This window comes from Kogia breviceps, chromosome 15 (genome assembly GCF_026419965.1).
Source record: "Kogia breviceps isolate mKogBre1 chromosome 15, mKogBre1 haplotype 1, whole genome shotgun sequence".
Classification (NCBI taxonomy): Eukaryota; Metazoa; Chordata; class Mammalia; order Artiodactyla; family Physeteridae; genus Kogia; species Kogia breviceps.
Genome location: NC_081324.1, coordinates 88,136,859 through 88,159,314, shown reverse-complemented (window position 1 = coordinate 88,159,314; position 22,456 = coordinate 88,136,859). Strand labels below are relative to the sequence as shown.

The 22,456-nt window shown below is 51.0% G+C and overlaps 1 protein-coding gene across 20 annotated transcripts in view; it reads left to right on the top strand.

The window, feature by feature from the left end:
• RIMBP2 (RIMS binding protein 2) overlaps nucleotides 1-22,456 on the top strand; it is a 301,313-nt gene that overhangs the window by 175,145 nt on the left and 103,712 nt on the right. For 13 of the 20 annotated variants that reach the window (XR_010837087.1, XR_010837086.1, XM_067016056.1 and 10 more), the window contains exons 1-2: nucleotides 8,476-11,426; nucleotides 14,390-14,479. Coding sequence is in view for 12 of the 20 variants with exons in the window: in XM_067016056.1 (XP_066872157.1) it covers nucleotides 11,271-11,426; nucleotides 14,390-14,479 (246 nt within the window). In the remaining 8 variants the exon portion in view is untranslated. Of the gene's footprint in view, nucleotides 1-8,475; nucleotides 11,427-14,389; nucleotides 14,480-22,456 lie in introns of those variants that run through there. The other 7 variants (XM_059040008.2, XM_067016063.1, XM_067016057.1 and 4 more) reach the window with 1 other exon arrangement.

The window sequence follows — 22,456 nt, the reverse complement described above, 5'->3', positions numbered from 1 at the left end:
AGTCAGTTGCGTTCTTGGCTGCCTGGCCCGGCAGTGGACCTGTAATGCTCATGACTCAGAGTCTCTACTGAGGCAAATCCGGTGAAATCTATTTTAGGAAAAGTGCGCAGACGTTGCAAGGCTCCAGTGTGTAGACTCCGGCCGCAGGGCAGCACGGAGGGGACGCTTGCACAGCAGCGCGTACTGACGCGAGTGCAGGCTCGGTCTTCTGCAGGGGTCGGGTGGGAGGCCCGTGTGGAGGAGGGGCGCGGAAGGCACGATGGAGCTTCCGCCTCTGGCACGGATCAGCTGTGTGAGCGTCCTCAAGTCACCTGACCTCTCTGAGCTGCAGCTTCCTGAGGAGCTCAAGGATGAGTAAAGCACACTTAGGACCCAAGACAAAAACGCATTGAGGTTTATGGCTAATTGTGACCATGTGGAAACGCAGACCCGAGTTTGCCAGGTTTTCTGATTTTTCACCGGAAAGTGTAAATCTTCATTTTTCAGTAATAATGAATTTTCTATTTTAAACTGTTGATGACCGTTTAGATAACTTGGGCCGCATAAAACATTGTGGGGCGAGTCCAGTCATATGGTGCCGTTTTGAATAATCTCCCTTGTAAAACACTGAGAACTTTCTAGACCTCTTTTCCCTCCACACTGAAGGATTCTACAGGCATACGTTTTGCTTTTCTCAGCTCTTGGAGTCTAGTGATCCTGCATGAATGAAAATGGAAGCAGCAGGTCTGTTGACGGTCCCATCTCGGGAGAGAGCAAACATGCTTGAAGCTAGCGAGGCTCTCACCTTGGGTCCAGCCTCAGCAAAAGGGGAACTTTTGAAGAGTGATCTGGATTTAGCTCTAAGCGCTGACGTGGACCCTCTCATGACATCTCCACGCCAGCAAGAGACGCAATCTCGTTTCCTCCATCAGAAGAAATCAGGGTGCCTCCTCTGTTCCCCGAGGCTGAGGAATTTGTGACAGGAGAAGATCTTCCTTTGCAATTTGAGATGCGCTGTGTGTGTTGTACAGCCTGGGTTGAGAATTCTGCACAGGGACACTAGAAACTTAACAGTTGCTCTCTTTCTAATGTGTAGCAGGATCTTTCACCTGGACTGTTTATTTCAGTCTTCCCAGAGACCTTGCAAGGGTATGGATTGTGAGGTTCATTTCTACAGGGGAAGGGAGGGAGAAGCAGAGAAGTTAGGTAATTTGCTGACAGCAACACAGCTGGCCATTGGGTGAGCTGGGGGCCCTCCAAGGTCGAGTCTCGGTCTGCCTTTTCTGAATCTCCACGAACCTCATACTTGGGACCCAACACCTTCTTCCCAGCCCAGCACCCTCCATCCTGCATCGCCAGTGGCGAAGTGGGATTCATGGAAGATAAGTCTACTCAGAAGTGTCAGCTACAGGGCCAGCGGGCAAAGTCTGGGGACAAGGTCAGGTGGCTCTCCTATCAGCCCAGGAGTATTCCAGGCACCCGCTCCAGCATTTGCAAATATGCAGCCGCAGCTGACGTCGCGTCCAGGTTCAAGGTCGCCTCGGTGGTGTCCCAGCGTTCTGTTCCAGGAGCCCACTCAGGACCCAACGTGGCCTTTAGTCATCCTGCCTCCGCAGCCTACTCGGACTTCTGAGAGTTTCTCAGAATCTTAGAATAGCCCCGGTTTGGGGGTTTCTCACGATTAGACTGGGGTTGTCGGTCTTTGGAGAAAGTGCCACAGAGGTGAAGTGCCCGTCTCGTCTCGTCACATCATATTATGATGTCAGTGTGATGATGGTGTCCTCCCCGGTGATGTTGACCTTGATCTCTTGGCTAAGGTGGTGTCGGCCAGGTTTCTCCACTGCGAAGTTGCTCTTCTTCTCTAAACATATTCTGGTCTCTGGAAGCAAGTTGCTAAGTCCAGTCCATACTCAAGAGGAGGGTAATCAAGCTCTATAATTTTACTTGATTTTAGTGAACTTTAAAATTAAACAGCCAGATGTGTCTGGTGGCTACTATATTGAATTCCAGTCGTGGAGGTGGCCTGGGGGATAGACTATTGCCAAAGCCAGCCAATCCATAAATGCCCCCAATAAATGAAAGTCTGGATACAGCCATGTAATCGGAGGGTTGATTTTGAATGTTTAAAAAATTTTGTTGAAGCATAGTTGATTTACGATGCTGTGTGAATTTGTTCTGTACAGCAAAGTGAATCAGTTATATATATATATTCTTTTTCATATTCTTTTCCATTATGGTTTGTCACGGGATTTCGAATATAGTCCCCTGTGCTCTACAACAGGAACTTGTTTTATATCCATCCTATAGATGAGAGTTTGCCTCTGCTCACCCCAAACTCCCAGCCCTCCCCTCCCCTCCCCTCCCCCTTGGCAACCATAAGTCTGTGCTCTATGTCTGTGAGTCTGCTTTTGTTTTGTAGGTATGTTGATTTGTGTTGTATTTTAGACGCCACATATAAGTGATATCATATGGTACTTGTCTTTCTCTGTCTGACTTACTTCACTTAGTATGATCATCTGTAGGTCCATCCACATTGCTGCAAATGGCATTATTTTGTCCTTTTGATGGCTGAGTAGTATTCCATTGTGTATATGTACCACATCTTCTTTATGCATTCATCTGTCGATGGACATTCATGTTGCTTCCATGTCTTGGCTCTTGTAAATAGTGCTGCTGTGAACACTGGGGTGCGTGTATCTTTTTGAATTAGAGTTTTGTCCAGATGTATGCCCAGGAGTGGGACTGCTGGGTCATATGGCAACTCTATTTTTAGTTTTTTGAGGAACAGCCATACCATTTTCCACAGTGACTGCACCAATTTACATTCTTACCAACAGTGTAGGAAGGTTCCGTTGATTGTGAATTTTTTGATGCTTAAAAAGGATTCTCAAACCCTTTTGGGAACCGCTCCCAGAGGAGGATTCATAAAATCAAAAAAGAGTTTGGTTTTCCTTTTTGAGCTTCTATTTGGGGATAAATTGAGTCAATCATTATTAAGTATAGGGACTAAAAGTGTCAACCTATTCTGGGATCACCTGCATTTCAGAAGGCAATAACCACGGGATGATGTTTATTTGACCAAAAATAATGTCTGTGGGTGAGAACCTCCCTGCAGCTCCACAAGCCAGTCTCCCTCCCTCCCCTCTCTTCCCCTCCCCACTTCTCCCTCTCCCTCTTGCTCACATACACCCCTACCTCTGTCAATTACTTTTATTCTATTTACATAGCGTTAGCAAGGAGGCAAAACAATTAGTGGTTACCTTTTGGGAGAATCTTGACTGGGAGGAGACAGGAGAGAAATTTGGGGGGCTGTTGAGAAGTTCTATGTTGTGATCTGGGCTATGATTGCGCTGATGTGCGCACTTTCTAAAAATTAGCAGGGCTTCCCCGGTGGCACAGTGGTTGAGAGCCCGCCTGCCGATGCAGGGGACGCGGGTTTGTGCCCCAGTCCGGGAGGATCCCACGTGCCGCAGAGCGGCTGGGCCCGTGAGCCGTGGCCGCTGACCCGGCGCGTCCGGAGCCTGTGCTCCGCAACAGGAGAGGCCACAACAGTGAGAGGCCCGTGTACCTCCAAAAAAAAAAAAAATTCCATCTGTAAATGAAACATAGTCCCTTTATTTCTTACTCACATCAAATTATTTTAAGAAATATGAGAGGGCTTCCCTGGCAGCACAGTGGTTGGGAGTCCACCTGCCGATTCAGGGGACACGGGTTCGTGCCCCGGTCCGGGAAGATCCCACGTGCCGCAGAGAGGCTGGGCCCGTGAGCCGTGGCCTCTGAGCCTGCGCGTCCGGAGCCTGTGCTCTGCAGCAGGAGAGGCCACAGCGGTGAGAGGCCTGCGTACTGCAAAAAAACAAAAAACAAAACAAAACAATTAATAGAGCTGTTTGTGTACTTCTGTGTATGTGTTTTTACTTCCATCTAAAAGGTTAATGAGGGACTTCCCTGGTGGTCCAGTGGTGAAGAATCTGCCTTCAAATGCAGGGCACACAGGTTAGACCCCTGGTCGGGGAACTAGGACCCCACGTGCCGTGGGGCAGCTAGGCCCTCGCGCCACAACTGCCGAGCCTGCGCGCCTCAATGAGAGAGCCTGTGCGCCACAAAGTACAGAGCCCACCTGCCGCGGAGCCCGTGGGCCACAACTAGAAGGAGGAAGTCTTCACACCACGAGCGGAGAGAAGCTCGCACGCCCCGAGGAAGAGCCAGAGCCTCAACCAGTACCTGGCGTACCTGCAGCTAAGATCCAACGCGGCCAAAAAAATAAATAAACAGAGAAAGAAGGAAAGAAAGAAGAAAAAGTTTTAAATAAAGAAAAGAAAGTGAATGAAGTGCCCATCAGTAGACGGATGGGTAAAGAAGATGTGGTATATGTACGATGGAACACGACTCCGCTGTAAAAAGGATGAAACCTTCCCATCTGTGGCAACGGGGATGGACCTGGAGGGTATTATGCTAAGTGAAGGAAGTCAGACAGGGGAAGACAAGTACCATCCATACGATCTCACTTACATGTAGAATCTAAAAAGCAAAACAAATGAGACAAACAGAACAGAACCAGACTCATAGATGCAGAGAGCAGACAGGGGGTCGCCAGAAGGGAGGTGGTTTGGGGGCCACAGAGGAAGTAGGTGAGGGAGATTAGGAGGCACAAACATCCAGTATAAGGGAAATATGTCACAAGGGTGTAATGTACACATAGGGAGCAGAGTCAGTGATACCGTGAGAACTTTGTATGGTGACAATGGTGACTCGTCCTGTTGCAGTGATTATTTCATTATGTATAAAGATATCAAATCACTACGCTATACATCTGAGACTAATATGATATTGCATGTTAACTATAACTCAGTAAAAACAAAACCAAACAAAAAGTTAAAGATACCTGAAACATCCAGGGACTTCCCTGGCGATCCAGTGGTTAAGACTCGGCGCTTCCACTGCAGGGGACACGGGTTCAATCCCTGGTCGGGGAACTAAGATTCTGCGTCTTGTGTGTCGTGCGGCACGGCCAAAAATATATATATGTCTGAAACATCCAGGTAGAGAAGGAATTTGGTCTGTTTTCTATGACGTTTGATGTACCATGATGTGGACAGAAAACTCAAATTTGGACCTAAACTCAAATACGTATTTTCTAACAGCTGGAGGTCTCTGAGTCATAAGGCAAAGCCAGTCACCGGTCAGTCGGAGTGAGATAGGTCTTTGGGGGAGACACTTGGTGTTACTGAGCGAGTGGCTGCCCCGTTTGCCCAAGGCTACAGCCTGACTCTGCCTGGTTGGGCCAGTTTGCAGCACGACTGTTTCCATTTGCTTGTATAACTCAAAGTTTCCATGATCAAGAATTTGGAATGTGTTGAAGGAAAGACTAGGTTGTCAGGAGTGTAAGATGCTGGAGCCCTTGAAGGACTGTTGCCATTTTGTAACAATATTGTAACAATATGGTTACTGATAAACTATCTCTTGAAAAAGCAAACGCTTTTTTAAAAGGCACATAAATATTTCTTTATCGCCATGTTATTTGTGGAAGGATCCTAGGGGGCTCATCCTTTACATGAACAAATTTCTAACTGACCGCTTGTCCTTCCAATTCGTAGCTGGCAAGCTCAGTGCTCAAATGTGATGTTCAGTCACTGGGTAAAATCCTCTATGTGATTCCCTGGTTATACATTTTTCTATATATTGTTCTCTCTCTCTTTTTTAAAAAAATTCTTAACCACCCTATTGCATAAATATTTTATTACAGGCATCTTTAAATTCTTTTCGTAGAGTAGGCGGAAGATGGTTTTAAAACTCTTACGCGTCGTGTGTGCTGCACAAGCCTGTGGAAGCGTTGTGTTTTATGCCAGCGTTCGGTTCCAAAGTCAGCAGCTTATGCCGAAGTCATGTATAGAAAAAGTGATCCCGAAGGTCCCTTCGGCAGGAGCCATACTGGAGATGAACCTAACAGGTCTCAGCTTTTCCCTCTAGCGCCGGGGGTAGCGGTGGCGGGGGTGGGGGGAACTGCTGCTTATTGATTGAGGACCAGATGCGGTGTTGTTTGCATCTAGGGGACCAGTTGTCCCAAGTGGGTCTCAATGCGGGAGATACTTCCAACGGGAAAGGCTTATGGAGAAAGGGCTGGGGAATAACCTTTCTTCTCTCGCAGCGCTTCAGGCTCTGTTGCTGGAGGAATTGATGACAGTTTTCAAAAGTTGAGGTTAAATTCATACAACATAAAATTAGCAATTTTATAGTAAACAGTGGCATTTAAGCACGTTCACAGCGTTGTAAAAGCACCACCTCTAGCTGGTTCTAAAACATTCTCACCAGCCCAGAGGGAAACCCCGGGTCCGTTGAGCAAAATCACCCCCGCTTCACCCCGCCCCCCAGCCGCTGGCAACCACAAGTGTGCTTTCTGTCTTTATGGACTTACCTATTTTTGATATTTCTTATCAGATGTACACAGTATGTAACATTTTCGCGTCTGGCTTCTCTCACTGAGCTTGACGTGTTCAAGGTTCACCTTGTAGTGTGTGTCTGTGCTCCATTCGTTTTTATGGCTGAATGACGTGCCCTTGTGTGGAGAGACCACATTCTGTTCATGTGTCCCTCAGTTCATGGACATCTGTCCGAGTGTTTCCCACATTCTGGCCATTGTGAATAGTGCTGCCGTGAACGTTTACGTACAAGGATTTGTTTGGACCCCTTGTTTTCAGTTCTTTTGGGTGTATATCTAAGAGTGGAATCACGGGGTCGTAAAAGGTAATTCTGTTTAACCCTTTCGAGGAAACATCCAATTCTTCTCCACAGCGGCTGCACCATTTTATGTCCCCACCAGCCATGTAGGGGAGTTCCAACTTTTCTACGTTTTAGCTGTCCTCTCTTCCTCTCCCCTTGCTCCCCTACCCTTGTTAATCCCGTGTCGAATGACTCTCCTAGGTCCAATCCCACCGTTTTTGGTAGAGCAGAGCTGTCTTGGGGGCCAGCCTGTGTACCGACAATAGTGACCAGTGGGAACCAAGCATACGTTTCGCTGTCGCTTATTTTTAACCATTAGAAGGACCGAGCACACATAGTAAGTACACGTAAACTGATGAAATACAACCGCTGAGAGACGCCTTCTTTAAAATACGCGTGTTTGTCTGGGTCACGAGCTTAGCATTACAACCTGCTTGGTGTGTTATCTTTTTCCATTTCAGCTCGTCTTTAACCTATGTTAGACAAACAGCTTTTAAATAGCACGGTGTGCTTTTCCGTAATTGCATTATTGGCACGTGTACGATGGCTGAATATGAAACAGGTCAAGGAATAGCGCGTTCCAATTCCAAGGGCACATTTGTGGGTTTTTTTCTGAATACAGACGGGGACTTAGAGATTTGGGTTTCTCTCTCCCTGCCCTGAACCCCAGAGCATCACAGGAAAACAGCGGCAGTCCCTTTATTTACACAGCGGTCTTTCACATTCAAATTGCCCTTTACAGAGCGCAAAGTGTGCTTGTGTGCATCATCTCATTTAAATAGCCAGGAATGCTCAGAGGGTTTGCCCAGAATCACACTCGGTAAATGTTAGAATTAGGTCTCAAACCCAGGTCTTCTGAGTCCCGGTGTTCCTCCAAAGCATGTGATGACTTAGTCGCTGTCCTGGGCCCTGACCACAAGGGGCGGGAGTGGGGCTCAGCCACGGTCCAGACCCTGAACAGGACCAAAGCAGGTTCCTCCCCCTTTCCTCCCGGCTCTCTCACCCCAGGCACTCCATGCCCTCCTGGTCCTCGGCTTTCCTTTCTCTCCTCCGCGTACTCCATCCTCCCTGCCCGTGCCTTTAGGCTAGAGCCACTCGGGAAGACTTTTCAAGAAGAAAAGTATTATGAAGCACATCCCGGTGTTGACTTTAATGATTTTTACTCTATGTTATTATAATTGGTAATTATATCACTCTTACACAATATGATTCTACGAGACTCGCACATTATAACCACATACTCTTTATTATATTTGAACATAGTATGATTATATATTTATAATTCATAATGTAATTACACGTGCACAGTGAGAAAACTGGTTTCTAAAATTTTTACAGCTTTTCTAAACCATACGGCCGACACAAATGAACAGGTTGGAAAGAAACACATGAGAGAAGCCAGTAAAGTTCAAAATTCAAACTTATTGTCATTTAATGTGTCGGATGATATTATTTTATTTAAACTGAATTTTCCTCTGTAAGTAAAGATGGTGCCCTTTACTTAACTTTACTAAGGCAGATGGTGACGCAGCTGCCTGAAAGTCGATTCAACATTCCTACCGCTGATCTCTTTCAAACTCCTGCAAAATCTTTGATTCTTAAGCACGTGTGAAGGCATGTGGCTTGCACTTGGTATGAAAGCACCCTTTACCTACGTTAGCCTTTGTTATCTTTTCGTTACCTTGGGGCAATCAAGATGGTAATTCTTCAAGTCAGTGCAGACACACACACACACACACACACACACACACGGGCATTGAAATTCAGTAGAGTGGTGAGGAGGCAAGGGATATGCTTATATTTATTCCTTTTAGATTTCATGGAAATAAAAAATACCAAAATTTTCTTTTCATAGACCACCCCCCAAGACTGTATCTTCAGCCCCCAGCCTGAGGAACACTGTCCCAGGTCTGCCAGGACACCCACGCCTCCCAGCTGGAGGCATTTCTGAGCCCACTGGCAGCTCCCAGGACCAGGAAAGCCGCAGGACCTTGCTCTTCGGAAGGAGAGTTGGGGGCGACGGGGGTGCAGGGGGCACGCGGTCCAGTGCTCGGGAGCTGCCCGCCCGCTGCGTGGAGGTTACCCGTTCAGGTCACTTAACCCTTGGTGCCTTCGTTTCCTCGTATACCAAGGGGGGAGAGTAGTGTCCACCTCACAGAGAGGGTGTAAGAATCGGGTGAGCTTTTGAAAAGAAAACCAAGAAAGCGACGAGCTTCGATCAGCTCCTGGCCCAGAGCAGGAGCTCCGTGCCTTGCAGCCGCGATGTCGCTGAACGTGCGTCCGTCTCCCCTCACGTGGCCTCGTCCCCAGAGCGCTCTGTGCTCGTCTCCTGCCCTCGCTCCTTCCCAGTGGGGCCTGCTGCTCGCATGGAGCGTCACCCCCTGCAGCCTTAGCCGGGTTTCCCGCCAGTGCCCCTGCTTGCGCCACCCACCGCCACCCACTTACCTGCGGGAGGAGCGGGAGCCACTGGGTTTTGTTGCTACCACCGCTGCCGCCAGAGCCTCGGCCTCTCCTCCGCCTCCCCGCGGCCACCCGCGCCCCTCGGAGGCTCATCTGGGTCTCGCTGCTCCTGTTGGCGCAGCATCCTTCCAAGAACTATCGACTCTCGGTTTCTGGACCTCTCCCGTCTGTCGTACGGTGACCTCTGCGATTCCACCCTCAGCACCTCTCTTTGTATTTTTATTCTTGTTTTATTTTTGAAAACTTTTAAAAACTTACAAGTGTTTTGGTTGCGGTAGAGTTGCTTTACAATGTTTCAGGTGTACAGCAAAGTGACTCAGTTATGCATATATATATGTATCTATTCCTTTTCCGAGTCTTTGCCATTATAGGTTATTGTAAGATAGTGAGCGTGGTTCCCTGTGCGCTGCGGCAGGTCCTTGTTATTTATCTGTTTTACCTGTAGAGCAGTGTGTATCGGCTAACCCCCAATCCCTAATTCATCCCTCCCCCACTTTCCCCTTTGGTAACCGTAAGTCTGTTTTCTATGTCTGTAAGTCTATTTCTGTTTTGTAAATAAGTTCATTCGTATCATTTTTTAATAGATTCCACACATAAGTGCTATTCTATGAGATTTGTCTTTCTCTGTCTGACTTACTTCACTTAGTGTGATCGTCTCTAGGTCCATCCACGTAGCTGCAGATGGCATGATTTCCTTCTTTTCTATGGCTGAGGAATATTCCATGGCATATACGTGCCACGTCTTCTTTATCCACTCATCCGTCCACGGCCACTGAGGTTGCTTCCATGTCTTGGCCATTGTGAATAGTGCCGCTATGAACACAGGGGTGCGCGTATCTTTTTGAACTACAGCTTTCTCTGGATATGTGCCCAGGAGTGGGATTGCTGGGTCATGTGGTAGCTCTATTTTTAGTCTTTTGAGGAACCTCCATAGCGGCTGCACCAGTTGACGTTCCCATCAAGCGTGTAGGAGGGCTCCCTCTCAGCACCTCTCTTGAAGGTCATGGGGGGCGTCTTCAATGCTGCACCCACTGAGACCGTGTCTACCTTACGGTCCTCACCTGGCTTGGGCGGCACTTGGTGCCCAGACGTCCTCAAGTCTGTGCTTCCTTAGCGTATGGGACGTCACCCTCCTCTTCTCCCATCACGGCTGCCCAGCCCTTTGCAGGAGCCTCTTCTCCTGCCCATTGTAACATCTGTGCTTCTCTCGCTCTGTCCCGGGTCCTCCCTTTTGTCGCACGGGCAGACGGCACTCACTCCCACGGCTCAGGCTTCAGGGGTAACTGGTCCCGGGTGTCCTCAGCTCAGCACCGGAGCTCTCTGATCAGCTTCTGGGAGCTGGTCCTAACCTCCAAATGTTCATCTACAAAGTGGAAATAAGAACTGTGCCCTTTTCCATCTGTGGTGGCGGACACCTAGTTTCAACAGACTGTGTGTTTGGATCCCTGCCGGGTAGACCCTGCCTCACGCATCCACTGTCTGGCGGATCCTAAGCCTCTTGCTTGGATGCTTTCGGTGTAAAGCGTCCAAGACTCAATCTGCTTCCATCACGATGCTGAGAATCTCCCCAGGACGGGAAAAGCTGTCCTGTTTCCGAAGAAGTGAACGGATACACATAGGCTGCTTTTCCTCTCTTAACAATCGTTATCGCAGGTCAAGAAGACTGAGCTCCAAGGGTTGATTTCCTACAGCTGGTGCTGGGAAAGTCCTTCGTTATCTCAGTCCTAGGGATGCGTGAGTCACCGGCTTCGCGTCTCCAGGCGGTGGGCGTGGGCTGTCAGCTTCAGTTCCCGGGCCCTCAGATGTGGTCAGTAGTCAACAGTGTCAAACCCCCAGCACACGGGGACCCAGTGCGGCACAGGTCACACCATAGCGGGGAGGCGCGCGCGCACACCTGGGACCTGGGCGCTGGCGTGGCCGGCCGCCTTTCCCCAGGCTGTGAAAACCCTCGTTACTCAGCGGGAGTGTCAGATTATATTAAGTCCACACCATCCTCCTCCTCCTCCTTCTCCTGTGAATTGTCATAGCTTGTGCACCCGCGCCTGTTGGCGAGTCTCATTTTGTCGTGTTGCAACTAAAAGCCCACCTCTTTGGGGGGCCTTCTGGTCTCAAGCATGCGGCCAGTACGTAAGGTGTTCCATCTCTTGCGTGGCAGCCCTGCTCTGGCGGCACTGAGTAACCCAGAAGGGCTAGATTTAACTGGAGCGGTGACAGCTTCCCCGGGCGGGCAGCTCTGGTCCTGCACGGTGTCAATGATGAAAGCTTCCAGGGTGAGTCTTGTTGCTTTTCGGCACTCACAGGGCTGGGAGCGTGAGCAGCGGGGCGTCTTCTGAATCTCCCCCTAAGCGACGCGGGACGCATGTCTGGGGAGCACCCGTGCTCTGTTTCTCCAAAGGGCGGGAGGACCGATGTCTGCCGTCACCGCCACACTGGGGGCGAGACCACATGCGTCCCCTGCCCCCCGCTCACCTCTGGGCTTCCTCAGGGGGAATCGACAAGTCTGGATCAATGAGGTGCTATAATCTGGCAAAGAAACCACACAGTCCGTGTGGCTTAAGTGGCATCTTCACCCTTCGTTGGGCTTTTACCTGGACGTGTTGATGGCTGAGTGGGTTCTTTCAGCATCACTGTAGGAGGGGCTTTGCCTTCTGCTACGGAGTTTTCTGTGGGGCGGAGGATTGTTCCTCTGGGGGTGAGTTTGCTTTTCAGCAGCTCCTTCCGTTCCTAGCTCCTCTCGGTTGGGGAGCCAGTACAGTAGGCTGTACCCCAGTTGTGGATTCATGCGTGGACTGATTTGGGGAAGCGATGGCCACGTGTCCCCCCTTTTGCCTGGTGACACTGTGGATCGGTGCTTCCTGGACTGGATTTAGATCCTGGGCTCTTTTTCTTGTGAAGACTGATTTTATCAGGTTAAGCAGCTGACCTTGAATCACTGAGATGGAATATAGGTAAAATAGAGGAATGTCACTTTTCTACAACCACTGTAAAACTGGATCAAAGAGTTAGCACCGCTTCTCTTCCCGACGTCCCCTTGTCGCAGCCCACTTTTCTCGTGAGGTGCCTTGCCTCCTCACCACTCTACCGAATTTCAGTGCCTGTGTGTGTGTGTGTGTGTGTGTGTGTGTGTGTGTCTGCACTGCAGAGTGAGGTGACGGTAGGAGCTGACCGGGTGCATATGGCAGAACGCGGAAGGCGTGGAGAGTGACGGTGGTGCCTCCGGTGGGGAAAGGGACCCCTGCCTGAGCTGCCGCCGTGCGCAGCGAGGACCGTCTCGTTTAATCCCCCCAGGGGCTGCCTGGGTAGACGCTTTTACATCCTTCCGTCTTCGAGAGTGTGGAGATATCGGACAACCTGCCAGAGGTCACAGGACTCACACACAGAGGAGCTCGAGTTTGTATTTAGCCAGTGTGACCCCAGAACTGACATTCTAACCCTCTTTAAAGTTTCTCCTCTAACTCCCCGAGACACGGCCCCCGTAGTTCACCTTGGGGCATCCAAGCCCTCCAAGGTCAGGAGTCAGGTGTCTCGATCAGTGCACCCGTCCCTATGATCGCTGGTGATTCTCACACGTGGGACAGCTCAGCACGTCTCCAGGTTCAAGGAGCTGGCAGGGGACTCCCCTGTAATTGCTTGACTTAAGAAAGACGACCATGAATTTATGCCACTGGGGACATCTCAGAGGAGGGCAGCGCTCTCCCGCAGGTTGGGGATCATCGTTTCCAGAACCGGAGCCCACGGGTGAGGCGCGTGGAGACCGCTTCCTTGTGCTTCATCCCCACGGAAACCTGGGAGACGCCGCGGAGAGGAGGAGACCGCGACGGCGGTGGCCAGGGGGAAGGGGGCTTGACTGAAATACGGGACCTGAAAACAGCCAGGAGGAGCCTTTCCTCTTGTGGGAGGTGTTCAAAGCCGTGTGATTCCTGCCCCTTTCCTATCGTGGGTGTGAATGAGCCCCAATTCAGGACTCTCACCGTATTGCAGAGGAGATGCCCAGGTCAGTTCAGACGTGAGCACTCCCCAGATAGTGACGCGCTTAGGAGGCGAACAGAGAAGACGCTTGTGTTCGAGCAAACCAGAGAACTGCAGACCTGACTGCTGGTGGCCATTGCTGCCGCTTTCCGCAGGGGGCCGCTAAGCGTCCCCATTGCTTCTTCCTTGCGCTTTTCCAGTGGATGTGCCGTCCCTATATTTTACCTGTATTCCGTCCCCAGCCCGCTCACCGATGTCATTGTCAGGCTGCTGTGTCATTTTTACTTCTTCTGGAGTCAGTTCACCCTGGCCGCTGACTTTGTTAAACCTCTTTAGTAGTGTGACTTTTCTTGCTGTGTTTTGGACTTTCTATTTCCAGACTCACCTTGCGTGGGGAGAGTTCAGCCCCCAATCTGTGTCTCCCTGGGCTCATTCCCACCCACCCCGTCTCACTTCCTTGTCGTCCCGCCCCACCCCGCGGGTGCCCCCGGTTTTAGTACTTGTAGCTCAGGCTTCCTGCACAGGTGACATCACTGAGCCAGGGGGTCTGAGTCCTCTGCCTCTCCAGGGGATTACCTTCCGTGAGCTAGAGCTCTGGGCAGCCCTCTTTGCGGGTTGGGGACTTGACCTCAGTCTCAGGTCAGGTGGCGACCTTTGCTCAGGTCTCTAGCCTCAAGTGGGTCGCTTCCAGTCCTGCGTAGCAAGAAGAATTGGGGTCCTAATCCTCTCTGCCCAGTTCTGGACTCAGAGGCTGGCGGGGGTCCTGGGACTTCCACCACCGCGTGTGTTCCAGCCATCCACAGTCCTTGTAGACTTCTATCTTCTTTTGGAGCAAGACAATTAAATACCGTTTAGTATGGCAATGTGTTTGGAGCAGTGTTTGTGAGGAAAGGGGGCGGCTCAAAGCTTGACATAAACTCCAGCTGGAGAGCAGTTCTGTTGCCTCTTTCGGACACAGACGTGTAACGCAGCTCAGCACACCACGGATCGGATGTGAACGATCTTCTGGCCACATCACGACACGCCTTATAGATATTATTTTTACCATCTACTTGTAACATCATCGTAAAGTATCATTCCTCCCGTTTTATAGAGTAGGAAACCTGTGGCTCGGAAAGAAAGCGGTCCAATACCCCGAGTCCCGTGACTCGCAGAGCCCCACCCAACCCAGGTCTAACTTCAGATCAGAACCCATCCCAGCTGTGTTCCACATGTCTCTGCAAGTTGGGGCTTCATCTCACGATGCCCTTTCCTTTTGCTCTAGGAAAACGCGCTGAAGGATGCTGCCCAGGGAGACCACCGCCTGAGACCCCACCATGCAGGCCTTCCCGCAAGGGCCCGGCATCTGGACAAGGTAACCGGCAGCCGCTGCGGACAGGCCACCGGGAGGGGGGCCGTCAGGCGGGGCCCGGGGAAGGCGGAGAGGGAGGACTCACGGCAGTGCCCCCAGAGGAGGGTGGCCGGGTGGCCGGGTCCCGCCTCTTATATGCCATCACGCGGCCACTGCACGAAGCGCTTGGGAAACGGCTCGTTCGCCGTCTGCCAGGTATCCCTACTCAGACGTCTCTTCGGTCGCACCGGGGCCGGAACAAAACTTCCCGTGTCCGACCCCCAAACCGTCGCCTCTCCTAGTTCTCTCACCCCAGTGACTGGCCGTCGCCCAGCCGCTCAGGCCAGGACGCCGGGAGCGGCCCCGGGTTCTCCCTGTGCTCGCTCCTGCACCCCACGCTGAACAGCCCATCCCACCGTGTCCCCCCAGCGCGGGCCGCCGTTCTCTCTGTCCTTCCTGACATCCTGCAGCCATTTTCCGGCAGGATCAAGAGTGATCTGGAGGGGCTTCCCTGGTGGCGCAGTGGTTGAGAATCCGCCTGCCGATGCAGGAGACACGGGTTCGTGCCCCGGTCCGGGAAGATCCCACGTGCCGCGGAGCGGCTGGGCCCGTGAGCCGTGGCCGCTGCGCCTGCGCGTCCGGAGCCTGTGCTCCGCAACGGGAGAGGCCACGACAGTGAGAGGCCCGCATACCGCAAAAAAAAAAAAAAAAAAAAAAAAAAAAGAGTGATCTGGTGATTCAAACCAGACCGTGTTCCTCCTCTGAGCAAACTTCCTCCCCACGTAAGAATGCAGCTCCTCGCCACGGCCCACATCTTGCTCTGCCTTGTCACCTGCCTCCCGACCTTTGATTCCTGAAGTTCTGTCCACCCTGAACTTCTTTTTGCTCCTCTGACCGCCAAGCCTGCCCGGGCAGGCGATGACTTTCCCCGCTTAGAGCCCTACTCCCTTCTTTTCCACCGGCCGCCGGCTTCTCGCTCTTCATGTGTCAGCCGAAGAGGCACCTCTTCAGCTAGACCTTCCCTGATTCCCACCTGTGTCCCCCCACTCCTCCTCCTTTTAACCATGTGGCTTCACCTGGCTTTTGTCTTCTTGTGTCTCTTATTACTTGGTCGATCATGTGTCTTCACTAATTTGTGTGTCTGTCCCCGCCCCCGTAGGAATGTCACCTCCCAGGTAGCAGAGGTCTTTGCCTTCATATTCATCACCGTATCCCCAGCGCCTGATATAACAGGACACAGAGTGGCTGCTCAGAGTAAATATTAGTGAATGATTGGTTGGTGGTTTGGAGTCGCTAATTTCACAGATTTACCAAAGCCTATTTCAGTTTACTATCAAAGTTAGAGCTTTCTTGATTTCACACTTATTTTCCTGCCTTCCTGTTTGGGCTTTTTTTTTCTTTTTTTTCTTTCTTTCTTTCTTTTTCCCCCCAAAAGTTGTGCTGTTCAGAAAATAGCAAGTGTTGGTGGGAATGTAAAATGGTGCAGGGACTGCGGAGAACAGGACGGCAGAGCCTTAACAAGTTAAAAATGGAATCGCACCGTGCACCAGCAATTCCACTTCCGGAGATGCGCCCAAGAGAATTAAAAGCTGGATTGGGAAGCAGTATTTGTCCACCCCTGTTCATAGCAGCACTATTCACAATAGCCCAAATGTGGAAGCCACCCGTGTCCATCTACAAATGAATGGATAACAGAAGGTGATGTATACGTACAATGGACTATTTATTACTCAGCCTTTAAAGGCAGGAAATGCTGAGAAGGTGCAGCAACACGGGTGAACCTTGGGGACATTATGCTCAGTGAAAAAAGCCAGTCACAGAAGGTCAAACACTGTAGGATCCCACTTATATAAAGTCCCTAGAGCAGTCAGATGCCTAGAGAAAGCAGGATGGTGGGTGGCGGGGCTGCAGGAGGGGGATGGGGAGTTAGTGTCCAGTGGGGACAGAGTTTCCGTTTGGGAAGAAGGAGAAAGTTCTGGTCGTGATGACTGCACAGCTGTCTGACTGTACATCACGTCACTGAGCTGTACACTTAGAAGTGGTTAAGACGTCACATTTTATGTCGTGAGTATTTCACCACGATTAAAAAAGAGACGTGTTTATTCTACACCCCCACCTCTCCCTTTAGTTCCCCTTTGCCCCCTATTCCTGCCGGGCCCTGCGTCCTCTGTCCTTTTTCCTTCCAAACGGGAAGTCTTTGATAAGCTCACTCACACTGAGGTGTGAATCCATCATGAGGCTTAGTGACCTTCTCAGACCGAGAGTCGTTTTCTTGAAATAGGAACAAAGATGAAAAAAAATGGCGGCGCTTTTGGCGTCAGAGGTGGGCTGATGGCAATGGCAGGGCTGGGCAAGCCGTGGCCAGAGGAAGGGTTGATCCTGGGATGGCGTTCTCTCTTTCTTTCTCTTTTTCCTTTTTTTTTTTTTTCTGGCTTTCTCTCTTTCGCTCAGATCACTCCATGTGCGTGTCTGTGGGCGCCTAAACTGGGTCCCTACGCCCGGAGTGTGGTGCCTGCTTGGTGACGGCAGATCCAGGTGGTGGGTACCACCGCCGTCTCGTTCCCGGACCTGGCTCTCCAGCTACCCTGATGGGCACCTCTGCTCCCACAGAACTCTCACCAAATCCGACATTATTTTTTCACTTTTAAGATTTGAAACTGGTTCCCCTGCTGCCTCCACACTGTGGCCTTTTATACATTTATTTATTTATTTATTTATTGTTGGCTGCACTGGGTCTTTGCTACTGCGCGTGCGCTTCCTCTAGTTGCGGCAAGCGGGGGCGGCTCTTCGTTGCGGTGCACGGGCTTCTCATTGCGGTGGCTTCTCTTGTTGCGGAGCTCGGGTTCTAGGCACGCGGGCTTCAGCAGTTGTGGCACCTGGGCTCAGTTGCTCCGCGGCACGTGGGATCTTCCCGGCCCGGGGCTCGAACCCGGGTCCCCGGCTTTGGCAGGTGGATTCCTAACCACTGCGCCACCAGGGAAGCCCCACCGTGGGCCTTTTAAACCAAGCTTCAAGGCCCAGAAAATGAGCTCCCTTCAGCATTAAAAGACTCCCAAGAGGGAGGAGATATGAGAACATATGTATATGTACAGCTGATTCACTTTGTTATAAAGCAGAAACTAATATAGTATAATTGTAAAGCAATTATACTCCAATAAAGATGTTACAAAGAAAAAGACTGCCCTCAGGGACCAGCGTCTGCGTCCCAGGGTAACTTGGGGATGTGCAAGGGGCAGGTCCGTTTGTGCTGCTGCTGAAAGCATTCAACCACAGCACCAGATCCACTGGGGGGCCACCCCTGTGACCTGTAGAAACACAAGGAACCTTCCTGGTTGTCTGGAAGACGTCTGGGAATTCCCAGCCCCCCCAGCTGATTCGGGCTTGGATTTGCAGTCTGCTTTCTAGTCGCCTTGATTAAGTAAGCAAATGTAACGATCAGAGCCCTTCATTACTGAGGCAAAGGCATGCAGTCAGTGTCTTCCCTGAAGCCTGCCCAGAAGGCATTGCCTCTAGGTGCAAAATTGGATATTGGACTATCTGGAAGGTTGCATTGAATTCCCCTGGGCAGGCAGCGCTGTGGAAGGACACAGATGAGCTGGGAATGCAGGACACGGCGCAAAGGATGGGGTCAATGCCCTCAAAGCCTGCAAACCAAACTTTTTTTTTTTTTTTTTAACTGATTTAAAATTTCTTACTTGCCTGGGTTCAAAGGAGCCCATTAAGCTCCCCCCCAAACTGGGCAGCTGTTCTGGTAGCTAACCGGAGGCTCAGGCTACTTTCTCATTGCGTAACTGTTGCCAGCTGTTTTAAGCTACCTTCCCACCTGGTGCTACTGTGGCTGCCACCGGAATCTGTATTTTGATACAGAGACGCGCCGAGTGGCTGGATCCGGTGCCCGAGCCGGGAATGCGCCGCTGGGTCTGTGTACAGTGGGAGGTCCCGGGCAGCAAGTCGGACGCGGTGGTGCCCATGTTCTGAAGCCAGGTACTGGGTGGGGTGTTAAGCTCATGACCTGTGAACCTATGACCTGTGAACTCGTTTTACCTGCCGGCCAGAAATCTGAGGTCGGCTGGAATTCCGGGTTCGGTTACAGATGACAGCGCTCATGCCCCTCCCTAGCTGGGGCTCCTTTTCTTCATCTTATTACTGAGAAAACTGGGCATCTGTCGGACGCCACACGTGGACGTTTGGGATTCGTGGAGCCACATACCTTTGCTGGAAAAGCCCAGCAGGCACGCCTGAGTACCGTTATCTATTTTTCCTGTATTAAAAAACAAAATCTTGGGCTTCCCCTGGTGGCGCAGTGGTTGGGAGTCCGCCTGCCGATGCAGGGGACGCGGGTTCGTGCCCCGGTCCGGGAGGATCCCACGTGCCGCGGAGCGGCTGGGCCCGTGAGCCGTGGCCGCTGAGCCTGCGCGTCCGGAGCCTGTGCTCCGCAACGGGAGAGGCCGCGACAGTGAGAGGCCCGCGTACCGCAAAAAAAAAAAAAAATCGTGTAAGGGTCCACTGTTCTTAGCTTTCCATCTTAGGAGGAATTGTCTGGGCTTTTAAGTTCTTTTTTGTGGAGGAGGGGAGTTTATCGGTCTTAGTGAAAATCTCTCTCCATCCTTTCTGCTAGTCCAAGACTTCTTTCTCCGCTAGTAGATCACCTGGCTGAGTTCCCAGGAGAATGTTCTAGTCCAGGTGCCAGGACATAGGTTTGGCTCTATGGGGTTCTCTGGTCATGAAAGTGACCGGCTTTGAGCTCCGCACACTGGGCAGCCGGGGACCAGGGACTTGTAAGCCGATGGGCCTCTCCTCCAAGGCTCCCGGGGCAGGCAGGGCTGGAAAGGCCGGCGGGGCAGTGGCCTGAGGTCCTGAGCCTCCAGCGCTGCAAGCAGCCCGTTGAGCCAACATTCAGAGTGTTTTCTGTTTGGAGCCTCGGTCCTGTTTCCAGACAGGATCGGCTGTTCCCAAATCAGAGAGAGCCCCCTTCTCTGCGAGAATCAGCTGCGGGTCTTTCAGCTGCAGGTAGCAGGGTCCCAGGCTGGGTGACGTAACCCCCCGGGGGACATTCTTGTTCTCATGCGACCAGAAGTTCCAGAGCCCAGGGCGGAGGCACCTGCTGGAGACGGACGGCGACACAGGCTCCCGCTCCCCCGCGGCGCCGTCCCGCGGGGGCCGTGGCTCTTGTGGTCACCGCGGCAACGTTGCTGCAGCTGGAGCAGCCCAGCCTTTCTTATAAAGCATGGTGTTCACGTGGGGTCATTGTCCCCCAGAGATTCCCGCTGGCCTGTCACGCGGCATCTCAGTCTGCGTCCCCGCCGGAAAGAGACGACATACGCCGAAGGGCAACGGGCAGCGCTACAAAGGGCCATGTGGGTGGGTGTGGGCGAGTTGCGGTTGCTGAGCCGGAGGGTGACGTGACCAGTGACAGTGGAGAATTTCCCTTTCTTGGGAAAGAGCAGAGATTTTCACAAACAGGTATTTTTTCACGCGAGAGATTAGGCTATGAGATTTCCAAGACCAATTTAACCTCATGTTTCCAATACTGTCTTCTTCTTTTCCTTTCTTAATTGTGGAGTCACTGGAACCAGACCGCTCGGTGTCAGAAGTCCTAGAACCGAGGTGTCGGCAGGGCTCATTCCTTCTGGAGGCTCCAGGAGAGAATGGTGTTCTCACCTTTTCCAGCTCCTAGAGGCGCCCGCATTCCTTGGCTCTTGGCCCCTTCCTCCCTGTCCAAATCCGGCAGTATAGCATCTTTAAAATCTCTCTTTTCCCACCTTCCTCTCATCAGGACCCTTGTCATTACTACACTGGACCCACCAGGGTAATCCAGGACAGTCTCCCCATCTCAAGATCCTTATCTTAATCACCCCTTCCAAGTCATTTTTTGCCATATAAGGTAGCATTCACAGGCTCCAGGATTAGGGTGTGGATGTCCTTGTGGGGTCTTTATTCAGCCTACCTCAGTCTCTCCCCAAATCAATCCTTTTGTCTCCTAACCAGCAGACTTTCTTTCCAGTGTTGCAGACCAGGGAAGTGACCTTAATCATTCCAGTAAACATAAAGGGGACACAATGGAAAATTTCAAGTCAAAGAAACGCAGAACCACAATCCTGGCATGAGAGGAAGTGTATTAGATGTATTAACGTGCAAATGCCAACGACTTCCGGAGCCTTTTAGTTGCCCAGAAGTCCTCGGCAGATCCTTCCTCACCCACAGCTGCTGTCCTTTACAGCATATTGTCTTCAAGACAAATAACGCTTGTGTCTTTCCCCCAACGGTATTGCTTTCTGTTAAGTCACTATCTACAGTGAACACAGTATTTCCCACAACAAAAGCACAGCGTTTTCGCTCCAGGTGGGGTAGGCAGGATTTAGGGGTGGGCCTGACCCTCTCATGTCTGCCCTGACCGCCTTCAGCAACATCTCTGTGGGAGAGCAGGTCTGACGCCTGCCAGTCGGTGACCAGACCCACGTCTGGGCTGTGGTCTGTCTGCGGGTTGGGGATTGGCTATTCTTGGCCAAAGGCCTGGTCAGTGCCCTTGGGAGGGCGGTTCCTGACTGCCCGGTGCTCTTATAAGGGACTGGATAAAAACTAAATGTACGGAAATAAACGAGGCCAGCAAACGGAGCCTGAAACCCAAGTCGGCGGCTTCCCTACAACGCGTGAATCTGAGTTTCTTGGAAACACCTGACTTATGTGGACTTTGGCTGTCCACTCTGCTTCTCCTCTCTGACGACAGGGAATAGGATTACAAAAGAAAACTCCTTTCCCATCGGAGCTTACATTCTAATGAGGAGAAACCCCAAGAAAAACGTAAACAGCTCATAGGATAATTTCACATAGTGATAAACGCCCGTGGAAAATAAAGCAGGGCAAAGCAGTGAGGGGAAAGGAGGCAGCCAGGTGGGGAGGATTTTGGTACCCGAGGGCTTGTCTGAGGAGTGACATACTTGATGAGAAGGAGCCAGGCTGGCAGAGACGGGGGGTGGAGTGGGAGCTGGGTAGGGATGTGCCACAATGGGAAGAGCATGTGCAAAGGCCCTGGGGTGGGAATAAGCTTGGCTTGTTCAAGGGACAAAAAGAGGCCAGGGTGGCTGAGCATGGTGAATGGTTGCAGGTCAGATCAGAGAGGTGGGTGGGCAAGATGCTACAGGACTTTGGGGCCACATCAGGAGTTTGGATTTTATGCTAATTTCCATGGCAGCCCCGGGAGGTTTCGATCAGGAAGCAGCAAGATCTGATTTTTATTCCGGAGAGCTTATGCTGGCTACTGTATGAGACTGGACTTGGGGTATTCGAACACTAGTTCCGAGTCTAGTTTCCTTGATTAGCCAGATCATGAGAAGTGATGGCTTTTCAGCAAACCCGGGGTTGAGGTTCAAATGTGGGTGCTGCTTAATTCCTATAGGTCATGACATTTTCACGAGGGAGCATTTGAATTTTTCCCCACGTTCATTGCCTGATGCATCATGCTGTAGCAAAATGGCGTGAAAATACCTCTGTGAATCAGACCTCTCTACGACCTCTTAATAACAGCTTCCACGTAACCCTGTTCCATTTAGCAATGCCAAGTGGGTGCCTTCCTTTCTTTCTATGCCACAGAAATTGTAAGGTTGAACGAACACTCTGTACCTAAAGCGTTTAAAACAGGACTTTTGTAGCTAAAAAAAACCATGACTTTGTGACAGTCTGTTATTGAAGACATAATTCATGTTGTAATGTTTGGGGAGGAGGGAAAGAAATTAAAATCCTGTGGCTGGGTTAGAATATGCTGCACAATGAAAAATAAAGGAAAATAAATCTCATAACTTCTCTCATCAATGGCTGCCCTTATCTGTTTCAAAGAAGCTAGAGGAGAGATTGAGAATTCGTGGAGCCTCCCAGATAAGTTCTAAACATGGTCCTGGGGGGTGTGGGCTTAGGATGGACATGATTTCTGAGGTTATTGGAACACGCATCATTCTAATCCATGTGGAGCCTTGTTGCCATTTTTGTCCACTTTTAAGACAGGGG